The 11702-nt window shown below is 41.8% G+C and overlaps 1 protein-coding gene across 1 annotated transcript; it reads left to right on the forward strand.

Moving 5' to 3' along the window:
- The first annotated feature begins 1710 nt into the window (after nucleotides 1-1710).
- Nucleotides 1711-9344, forward strand: LOC307009851 (alpha-2-macroglobulin-like protein 1). The gene is given in 35 exon segments (XM_079634014.1): nucleotides 1711-1888; nucleotides 2341-2524; nucleotides 2588-2744; nucleotides 2860-2912; nucleotides 3029-3049; nucleotides 3148-3313; nucleotides 3386-3470; nucleotides 3547-3661; nucleotides 3738-3858; nucleotides 3943-4052; nucleotides 4130-4300; nucleotides 4383-4607; nucleotides 4679-4755; nucleotides 4757-4889; nucleotides 4968-5117; nucleotides 5365-5493; nucleotides 5582-5657; nucleotides 5837-5957; nucleotides 6035-6260; nucleotides 6343-6466; nucleotides 6539-6660; nucleotides 6739-6790; nucleotides 6885-6968; nucleotides 7057-7233; nucleotides 7335-7410; nucleotides 7498-7567; nucleotides 7571-7645; nucleotides 7730-7892; nucleotides 7967-8151; nucleotides 8221-8442; nucleotides 8518-8639; nucleotides 8740-8821; nucleotides 8908-8991; nucleotides 9059-9164; nucleotides 9245-9344. Coding segments are annotated over 35 exon segments (4185 nt in total). The 5' UTR covers nucleotides 1711-1808; the 3' UTR covers nucleotides 9286-9344.
- Nucleotides 9345-11702: the final 2358 nt, after the last annotated feature.

The following is an 11702-nucleotide window of genomic DNA, read 5'->3' on the forward strand; positions in this document are numbered from 1 at the left end:
GATTATCAGACTCCAGAGAACATTTCTGCATTGGTTTGGTTCTGATCGGGCGAAAAACCAGGGACTAGTTCGCAAAAGTAGGTTTTTGACAAAATTCAAAATGGCGGAAAATCTATCATGGCGGAAATTAAATCGGAGATATACGTTTTGTTCTCCAGGTGACCAGCTTTCCACTGATATAAGACACTTGAGTCTACGACATACGGTCTAGGAGTTATGACCAGTTTCGCGCAATTGATTGCTATAGCGCCACCTATAGGCCAATTGGGCTCATAATTTGATAACCTCTCCTCGATTTTTGTACTACCTTGTGGCAAAGTTTCAAGTCTCTAGCACTTACGGTTTGGGCTGCACGATGCGTTTTACAGGAGAATAATAATAATAATAATAATAATAAAAATCAGTACAATTACAATAGGTTTTCAGCACTTCGTGCTTGAACACCTAATAAAAATCGGTACAATTACAATAGGTTTTCAGCACTTCGTGCTTGAACACCTAATAAACATTCTGAGACATGAATTGAATAACTTGGGATTGTCCTTCTCTCAATTTTGGGTAGGCTGTGCCTGATGAGCTGCCACTGGTAAAACAGGAGAGTAAAAGTTACAGTGCAGTTTAAGAAATGAATAATTTATCATTAATAAAAGTCTTCAGCCTTGATTTAAAATAATCAAGAGTTTCAGCAGACCTGCAGTTTCCTGGGATTTTGTTCCAGATATACGGACCTGAGAGGTCTAGATGGTCCATAACGTAGCAGAAGATCAGAAATGTACTTTTGGCCTATCATTCAGTGCTTTATAAGCCAACAGTAGTATTTTGAAATCAAATCTTTGACTGACAGGAAGCCAGTGTTAAGACCTCAGAACTGAAGTGATGTGATCCACTCTCTTGGATTTAAAGACTTAAATAACAGCTCTGCTGACAATGTATAAATTGAAACTCACACTGCAATGTACTTAAAAACGACGTTTGAATCAGACGTCTGTGGTGTTTACGTACACTCTCGTAAAATACACGACTGCCTCCTTCGGTGGGGAATCCGTGGCATAATCCACCGCACATATCCCTGGGATTGAGTCTCGTATTTGGCGGATATTTTATTGGACAGAGTAAAGCCCCGTTTACACGAAAACCCTGTTTTTATCACAGAAAACGATTATTTCTAAAAACTCTGGGCAAAGTGGAGATTTCTGATAACGCCGGTTATGTGTTCCCGTCTCAACTGGGAGAAACGGGGTTTTAGGTTCTCAAACGTCACATTATGCGCCAGAAAATGCTTAACGTCATGTGAGCGCTGTGGAAAGGAAATCGCTCGTGTTATTCGTTGGTTGTTGATTCTGAGGATTCTGATTGTCTTGCATGGATTTATCCTTCCCCCTACACTGCCGCCCATAGGTTTGGCATAGTTATGATGGCACTCCATGGCGTATTTATGTGGGTTGATGTAAATGACTACTTTTTTGAAAACGATGTTGTGTACACTATGTTATTATTGAAAAAGGAGGGGGGGGGGGGATATTAGTTTCGCTAAATACACGGCTGTGTGTAAATGTGGCCTAAGAGCTTGTGTGTTTCAGAGTTGGCAACCCTGTGATTAATTACCGGGGCTCCGCCCTAAAGACGTCCAGATTGCCTGTGAGTGCTAAATCAACCTGTTCTGAATTATTAAGAGCGTTTAAATAACGCTGGCATCAGTGCAGCTGATTTAGGGTTAAGCTGTGGAGCAGTGTGGATCTCAACAGAAGTGCTGCAGGGTTTTTGAAAGAGACGTTTGATTTCTGTCTAGTCTTGGATGATTGCTCCTCATGGCTGTGAGGGACATTTGTGTTTGGAAAGGGCTCATTTTAGCCCTCTTCCTCTTTGCTGTTGATGGACAGAAAAGGCCGTAAGTACTATGGGCTTTAAAGTAAAAAGTGGCCTAATTTTTGATTTATGCTGAATGATAGTTTTATAAAGGTCAAAATGAAGCACATTAACCGTTTGGTAAACTTTTGTTCATTAACTTTTGTTTTAAATACAAGTCACTGTTGAATCGAGTTTGTGTGCTGTTGTTGTTCCTCAAATATATTTCTTAACAAAATGGCTGTCGTGTGCTCTTATTTTATAACCATGGCACAGTTTTTTTTAAGGTTGAAAGTTTTCCCACCCAGTCAACCAACCCCATGTTTGGTACTTCAACCCACTCTCCGATGGAGATAACCGCTTTGGCCTGTTTTTTATTATTAGGCTAGTTTTGATTCACAGACCTGGGAATCCTGTGAATGATCAACTAACATGCAAATGTTCTGACCAGATTTATTTTAGTCTCTCAACCTATACTTAATGATGTTTACACAGGTTATTCATGGTGATGTTCCCTGCAGTGATTGAAACTGGATCAGATGCCAAATTGTGTGCTAGTCTTCTGAAACCCCAAGAGAGTCTCACAATGACTGTTTCTCTGCTTGATGATGAAAGTGGGATGACTCAACTTATGCAGCAGGTTTCTTCAAAGCCATTTCACCGCTGCTTTAGTTTCCAGGTATGTTATCATGAGACATTGCTCTTTCTTTTTCTGGTTTGAGTTAACTACGCTTCTTTACAGGCTCCTCGAGTAGATAAAGAATCTGTGCAGACGCTGAAGGTAGAAGTTCAAGGGAAGGTCTTCAGAGCGACTGAAGAGAGGAAAGTCATGTTCAGACGTTACCTGCCTTTGACCTTCATCCAAACAGACAAACCCATCTACAATCCAGGACAAACTGGTGAGCTGTGAATGACCCTTGGTTGAATATTAAAGGTGTAGAAAGTCCAATCTGCTACAAGGTCAGATCATCAAGTGCATTATGCAATTAATGTAAGTTCATTGTGTCTTTGCAGTGAATTTCAGAGTTGTCACTATGGATGCCAAATTTGTGCCACTTGATCAGATGGTAAGGTCTGGCCATGAAACTGCACATTTATTGCAGGTTATTTTTACTTGAGCAGTTTTTCAGTTCTCTGCAATGGTGTCTTTTAAATGCTTAATATTTCTGTCTTTGTCTTTCAGTACAATCTGGTGGTGGTGGAGGTGAGAATTTGTTCTGGTGCAAGTCTTTGAATGGAGCTGCTGCCACTTTCTGTACATTTTGGTTTGCTGTTTTTAAGAGCTGTTCATTGTATTAATAGGACAATAACAATAACCGGATTGGTCAGTGGACCAACGTTTCTTCAGCGAGGTGGATATTGCAGCTTTCTCATGAATTAAACCCAGAGGCTCAGATAGGGATGTACACACTAAAAGCTTTTATTGGTGACCAAATGACCTCCCATGTTTTTGAGGTGAAAAAATACGGTAAGTTGTGAATGATGTGCAACAGTTCAACGACAGATCTGAGATCTTACGGTGTTTTTATTTCTGGCTTAGTTTTGCCTAAGTTTGATGTGACTGTAAACGCACCACAGATGTACAGTGTTGCAGATGTGGGACTGAAAGTTGAGGCTTGTGCCAAGTGAGTGAAACCTACAGATATTTTCTTGTCTTGTGGTTGGTCCGTTCTTGATTTTGTTCCTTGTGACGTTTCCCAGATACACATATGGCCAACCTGTACCTGGCCAAGCCTTGGTGGAAGTATGTCGTGAGCCGTTTTCATATGTTGTGGTTCCTGATTTGACCCGTCAATGCCTGGATAAAACTGCAAAGGTTTGACTCCTGCCTTACAGTGGAGGTTTTTCTTCTGCTTGTGCTTGACTTATGTGACACTTTGTTCTGTTACCAGATGAATGCCACTGGCTGCGCCTCCCTTACCGTTGATACATCAGTGTTTTTCAACACCAAATTTGAAAATAAAATGCAAGACACTTTTCTTGTAAATGTGAATGTCACTGAGGAGGGAACAGGTGAGATATTGGCTGATCTGAACCAAAGAAATGTGTATAGAGGAAGTTGACTTGTTTATTTGAGTTGGTTTCATTTTTCCCCAGATGTAGTGATGTCAAAATCTGCAACAGTGTCCATAACGTTTGAAGTCGGCAAAGTCATGTTTTTAGACACCCCGGAATATTTTGAACCTGGATCAATGATTAATGGAAAGGCAAGGACAAAAGTTAATTCCTTGTTGCAGAAGCCTTCACATCGGTTCCCTTTCCTAACCTTGATCATTCCCAACAGATATCAGTGTCTCGTTTTGATGGGACTCCAATCGCAAACAAAGTGGTTTATCTACTGGATGGTAACAGCTGGCCCAACAAACTGCTGATGGATCTGACCACAAATCAGAACGGACTTGCCACATTCTCCCTCAACACTGCTAATCTCCCTAAAGCTGCTCTGAATCTGGTGGTATGATTTGCTCTTTGTATTTTGAGATGTAGACATTAAATTTCTCTCACAAAAAAAAACCATTGCATTTATTGTTCCCCAGGCAAGTGCGACTCCAGCGGTTGTTAATGGTTACAAATCGCCATACTTTACCACGGACACAAGGGTTGTTAAGCTTCTCCACCCTGATTCTCCCAACAACCCATCTAGTGAACTGACTATAGTGAAGTTTGAGCAGCCTCTCAAATGTGGTGCTTCGTTTCCAATGACCATAAAGTATTCTTTTTTTGGAGAGGCTGGCGACTACAGTGTTGACATCATCTATATGGTGGGTGGACATAAACAAATAAAAATAAATATATATATTAGGAACATGTTATGTATCTGTTTGTCTGTCAGGTCTTGTCCAGAGGAGTGATCGTCCTCCATGGATTTCAGACAGTCAAAGCGAGGGCTTCTAATACAGTCACGAGCGGCTCTGTCTTTCCAACTGTCTGTCAGTGTCAATATGGCTCCAGCCGTGCAGATACTGGTCTACTGCGTTCTGCCCAGTGAGAATGTTGTTGTTGGTAGTGCATCGTTTGAGACCGAAACATGTTTCCAAAACAAGGTATGATGTGCACTGGCATCTTTTGTCTTCAAGTGGGGAATGGTGACACATCTTACAGTGTATTGGTCATTGTTCCAGGTGTCTCTACAGTTCTCTCCTGCTACGGCAGTTCCTGCTGAGGGAAATGTTCTGACTGTCTCTGCTGAAGCAGGATCTCTGTGTGGCATCAGTGCTGTAGATCAGAGCGTCTGGATCTTGGAGCCAGGAAGACGTCTGACTGCTAAAATGGTAGCCATGTGTAGTTAAATTCTTGTTGGTCTTGACTGACATTCAGGTTCAGCTTTAGAATTTGAGTTGTGCTGAGATCAATAGGACAAACCTGTTATGATTGTAGGAGTTGTAGTGTACGTCTTAACATACATTCATGTACTGACATAACATGCCAAACATTAATGAATTTAGTGAAACATTTTTCAAAAGTGACATACCTAAACACTTTTTTTTTCATGATTCCAGGTGTTTGATTTGCTCCCAGTGCAATCACTATCAGGTTACCCATACAACGTTGAGGATGAATCAGTGTCTAGGTTTTCGACCCCGTCTAGCTTTTGATATGGATCCTGGCTACACTGATGCTACAAATCAAGCCTACACAACCTTCAAGGTAGAAAAACGTATTTTGTGACTACATGGTCATGAACTGAGTTATTGACTTTAAATCTGTATTGTGTTTTGACTTGTCACTCCGACAGAGCCTGGGAATGAAAATCGCAACAAATCTCGCTGTACGAGCCCCTCCGTGCCCGCTGTATCCCAGATTCCCAGAAGGTAGGTCTATGCAGAGAGGCCCTTCTTTCAGTGAAAACAAATTCTGCATGACTTGGTGAACTTTCTTTCAGTTATGTGAGGTTACACCTCCTTAGTGGAAAAGCAAGTTGGGTGTTTTAATCATTTCTATAGATGCAACAAGAGGGGCAGTTTGGTGTAAAATTGCTTGTCTTTTTCAGTGATGAATTTGAATGGTCCTGTAGCAATGGCTCTTCCAGATGGAGGTGACACTTCAACTTTAAAAGTGACTGTCAGGACTTACTTTCCAGAAACATGGCTCTGGCAGCTTGCCCGTGTGGGGTTAGTGCCTTCTAAAGCTACTTACCCAGGTTTTACTTCTCCTGTTCCCCTTATTTCTCTTTTCTGCTGTCTTTCAGAAACACTGGATCCACACAAGTTTCCCTCACTGTACCTGACACCATCACCACATGGGAAACGGAGGCATTCTGCCTGTCCTCAAAAGGTTTTGGTCTTGCTCCTCCTGCTCTGCTGACGGTCTTCCAGCCCTTCTTCCTTGAGCTCTCCCTGCCGTACTCCATCGTCCGTGGGGAGTCTTTTGATCTGAAGGCCACTGTCTTCAGCTATCTATCCAAGTGCATCATGGTCTGCCATGGTTTTCTTTTAGATAATTTCTGTATAGAGAATGTCATGTGTCTTTGCTCCATGTGTACTGTTTCATTGGCAGGTTAAAGTAACACCAGCTTCATCCACGGCCTTCACTCTTAAACCATATACTGAACCGTATATGTCCTGTCTTTGTGCCAATGGGAGAAAAACCTTTAAATGGGTTCTCTCAGCTTCTGTTCTAGGTCAGTTTTGGATCATCTATCTAAATTGTAAGTGTATATTTGGTGTTGCTCACTTCCTGTCTGTTACTGCAGGAACTGTCAATGTGACTGTCAATGCTTCAGCTGAAGTATCCCGGACCCAATGTGGCACTGAAGTTGTGACTGTGCCAACGAGAGGACGCATTGATGTAGTCACACGAAGTCTATTTGTCCTGGTAAGTGTTAACCAGCCTTCTGGAGTCTGGTCATGGACCTCATGCTGCTTTACTGATATTGTTTTATTGCTTCAATAGCCTGAAGGAGTTGAAAGGACAAACACCCAGAGTTGGTTATTGTGTCCAAAGGGTTTGTTTGCACTCAATGATTCACAATACATTCTCCATGTACAGCCAAACATTAGCCTAGCTCTAAATGCTGATCCATTCTGTTCGGTCTGCAGGAAATGTTCTTTCTGAAGACGTGACTTTGACATTTCCAAAAAACGTGGTTCAAGGATCTGCCAGATGCTCCGTTTCAGTCCTTGGTAAAAAATGTAATTCAGTAGAAACTGACATGTGAAGGTTGGTAGAATAACGGTTTCTGATGTGGGTTTTATGCTTGACCTCTTATAGGGGACATAATGGGTCGTGCACTGAAGAATCTAGATGGGTTATTACAGATGCCATCTGGCTGTGGAGAACAGAATATGATCATTCTTGCTCCGAATATTTACATACTGCTGTACCTGAAGGTCACAGGGCAAATCACTGCAGCCATCCGAGAGACTGCAACCGGCTACCTTCAGAGTGGTATGGATGACCAAATCCACTTTACATATGTAAATGACAGTCCAATGGGAAGAGCAGGACTAGGCATTTAGTATCCTACATGTGGCTTTTGACCCAATCAGGATACCAAGGAGAACTAAACTTCAAACACAGCGATGGATCATACAGCACGTTTGGTTATGATGAATCAAATACATGGTGAGTTTCTCATTGTTCTACTGTGTATAATCTGCTGTGGCACCAGCTTTTTGTAAGTTCAGTTTGTGACCTCTTCTCCACGACCAGGTTGACCGCCTTTGTCCTGAGGTCCTTTGGTCTAGCGAGGCAATTTATCTTCATTGATCCAAATTTTTTTTAGGGTGGAGTTGGTGACGGTGTGACCATGACTGCCTACATTGTTGCATCGCTGCTTGAACTAGGTATCCCCTCCATGGTAAAATTGACCCAGTAGTTGTATGAGCTCCTTGCAGATGACCTTCCTGTTCTGGCTGTCTGATATTTGTTTTGGCTTTTTTAGGATCCCGTCATTACCAACGGTCTGTCATGCTTGAGGCCTGTCATTGGGAACCTGGGAAACACTTATGCAACGGCTCTGCTGACCTACACCTTCAGTCTGGCTGGAGAGACCACCACTCGAGCACAGCTTTTAACTGCCTTGGAAAACCTTGCCATTTCTGAAGGTAAGATTTACCAGCTTGATGTTGGTACATCAGGGTCTTTGGCATAAACTTTCTCCCCTCCATCTCATCCTAAGGCACTAAGCTCCATTGGTCTCAGACGACATCTGGTGATACTCTGGCGGTGGAGATCAGCTCTTACGTTCTACTAGCAGTTCTTGCTGTTCAGCCTCTCACGACGGCTAATCTGGGCTATGCTAACCGCATTGTCAACTGGCTCGTGGCCCAGCAGAATCCCTATGGAGGCTTCTCCTCCACCCAGGTGCCTCTGACCACCAAACATGAGTGCAATCATTTATGAGTAGATTTTTAATCTGGTGCTTGTTTTTAGGATACAGTGGTGGCTCTTCAGGCTCTGTCTGTGTACGCTGCTCAAGTGTTCAGCTTGGATGGCTCCAGCTCCGTCACCGTACAGTCCTCAGTAGTGGGAGGAGACTCTTATAGCTTCAAAGTGAATCGGGACAACAGGCTGCTGTATCAGGAGAAGTGGCTGAAGAACGTTCCTGGCAAATATAGTGTTAAAGCATCAGGATCCACTTGTGTGTCTGTGCAGGTCTGTATCTTCACCCTCTCTATTTGCGGTGCACATCCAAATCTAAATGCGTTTTTTTTTCTACTCGTACTATAGGTTGCATGTTTCTACAACATCCCAACACCCGTTAAAGTTTCCAGGACACTGAGTGTCGAAGCGAAGGTGACTGGAGACTGCCAACCGCTTGGAGCCAATCTTATGTTGAAGTTCAATGTGAAGTAAGTAGCATTGTGTCCTGAAACTGATGTTTATGACTCTTACAAAAATGAAGCGCTGTTTTTGATCTTTTTGACTAAACCTCTTTTCACCCTCATTCAGATACAATGGTGTAAAATCAAGCACTAACATGGTTCTAGTAGACATTAAGCTCCTGTCAGGCTTCACGGCAGACACGTCACTGGTTTGTATTTAAGATTGTTTAGAAAGTTCTAAGATGCTTGAAGCTCCTTCAATTGTAATTGTGTAAATGATGTCTCTTACCCATAGCTTGGTTCTTCACCCCAATCGTTTGCCCCGCTAGTGGAACGGGTTGATGTTGAAGATGATCATGTCCTAGTGTATCTAAAAGAGGTGAGACTGGGTATATTACTAGCTGCCATTTTCTCGTGTGCTGTGGTTCATCCTTTCTGTCTCACAGGTTCCCAAAGGCGTCCCCATGAGTTACACTCTGCAGCTGAAACAGGTTCTTGCAGTGAAAAATCTCAAGCCAGCAGTCATAAACGTTTATGACTACTATCAGACAAGTACGCTTTCACCCTAATCATGCTTTGCTCTGGCTGAATTCACTGTTAATAATCCAGTTAATTTTCTGCTCCTATTTCAGGTGATTCCTTTGAGACCACCTACACATCTCCCTGTCTATGATTTGATTCAGTACTGACTGTAGGATGCGTGACTTAAATAAAACCACTTTTTATACAACCAGTTCTGTTGCTTGTTCATTATGTGATGTGTGTTTGAATTAGTTGGTGTTCATGAGTTTCTAGTTGTCCTGTGACTTCAAATCATTAACATGGCTCACTCAGAAAGTTGCGGTTCTTTTTTTTTACTAGGCATTTAATATTGAGGTGCTTTGCTTGCAGGTGACCCTTCATTAACTGGAAAATTTAACCTTTTCTTTTCCAACCATGGTAATAAGTAATAACTATATTCCAATGCCTGATAAGTGATTTTCTGATTTGTATTCAAATTCAAACAATCTTTCTCAAACCATTCAATACTGTTTATGCATCTGAAATCAAGCCAGTGACTAAAATATCAAATCGCATTGTTTCTCTTAGTAGGATAAAAAAAAAATCTTATTTAAACTGATTAAAATGTATGCAGAAAGTGATCAAAGAACGCTCCATTTCCGATAGCCCAAGCTGTCAATCACACAACGTGAGTTTTTGGACACTTGCCAAAACTCATTACATTCTCAATGATGCTGTTACAATGCATAATGAAGCTCTTACTGTTCTTCATGTTTGCCTTTTTATTTGGTGAAAGTATTCGTGAGTGCAGAAATTGCCTAGAAATGCTGTAATCTTTTCATTCATGCGATCAACAGACCGTCTGCTCAATGGTCATCACTGCAACCTTTCATGTGATGGAATAGATCTAAATACTTAAACTTCTCACGATTCGTTAATCTTGATAGCTGTAAAAGTATTTGAGAGATTTCCACATGTAATGCTAGCTATTTAAATGCAAACATGTCAACCAATCACAGCAGTGGGCGTTTACACGTTTCACAGCAGACACGCCTCTTCAAACAGAGCGTTGAAATCTGAGGCTAAAATCAGTATACGAAAAATGGCTTTATCTAAATTGACAATTTTTCATGTAAAAATCATAGTAACATTATTAATAAAATAGTCCAGTTCATGACCCCTTTAACAGCTTTTAAGCCTGGGTAAGGAAGCATTTCACACTTGTAATTTAAAAAAGGGGTTAGCACTGCTTTTTACCTGGGGTTATGAAACCCAATTCTGGTTCTACCAGACACTTGTACATTTCTTTTGTACAGAGAGTCTGGCCTCTCTCCATTGACAAGCGTTAACTTCCTTGATTGCGGGTACTCTGTTGAAGTTTAAAACTATTGGATCTGCCCAGAGTCACTCTGGATCTAACCAATCGCTAACGTTTGGTCGTGACGTATGACGACTCAAACTAGCGCACGACCTCAACGTCATCGTTCTCAGCAACTCCTTCTGTTCGCTGATTGGACCTGCAAAAAATTGATCGGAGAAAACCCAAGAATACACCACAATCCCAGACCTAGTACTGAAGGAAAACGAAAATTGAGCGGAAGTACGTAGGAGGGCGGAGCCAGAATAATAAAACCCTTCTCTGGAGCATGATTAGCTCTGCTTGTATTGTGTTAACTCCACGTTGCGGTGCCAAACTTGTACAGTGTGAAGTGATGCGGTGTTAGAATGTTACAACTATGCTTAGCAACTGACAACTAATCGTGAGCCTTCTATTCACGCACTTTCGACAGTCACGGAAACACCGCGTGGTGTATGGGCATTTAGGAATGTGCAGTGTGAAACGACAGTTTATGAATAACCAGTGTTGTAAAGTTTTTCTTTCATCGAAGCAAGGACCAGTGAGACAGTTGGGATCGCGTTCAGAAGTTGTTATTTATTGAGCACGGCTGCGGGTTCGTCCAAAATCAGTCTAAAAACTAAACAGTTTACATTGTAGTTATATACCTTCTAACGGGGAGGGACTTCTGGGACTGGAATTTGACTGGAGGAGTTGATTCTATCAGGCGAAAAACCTGGATTGTAGGTTTTTTAGATTGCTCTAGAGAAACCGAACCAATCAGCTATTGTATTGCTAATCCAATCATCTTGATGCTTCAACGTCTGAGCTAGGAATCAGCATAACTATTCACATGCTGATTCTGGCCAGGAACTCCGGTTCCAAGGGCCATCCCAGAGCCATTAAAGACAAAAGGTGAAAATCTCCCCTACAGCTAGGCTGAAAAGGTGAGAATCTCAGTGATGCGACTCATTTAAAATACACTGGAGAAAACAGGAATTGCAACTTTGCAGCTTAACCTTAAAAGCTAAATACAATATTCTTTACCGTGATGTTATGTACGGAAGCACATTTGAAATAGACTCTTAAAATTTGTTATCCTTCACCAGGATTAAATGAAACACCCCTTTCTGCTGATTGGCCAACATCTAATCGTGCCGTCATCAGTTACTCAGTTATGCGCAACAGAATAATAGTAATACGGCCCGCTGCTACAGTTGTACGGATTATTAAAGCATTTATTGCAACTCCAT

The sequence above is a fragment of the Phoxinus phoxinus genome (genome assembly GCF_949152265.1).
Source record: "Phoxinus phoxinus genome assembly, chromosome: 1".
NCBI lineage: Eukaryota > Metazoa > Chordata > Actinopteri > Cypriniformes > Leuciscidae > Phoxinus > Phoxinus phoxinus.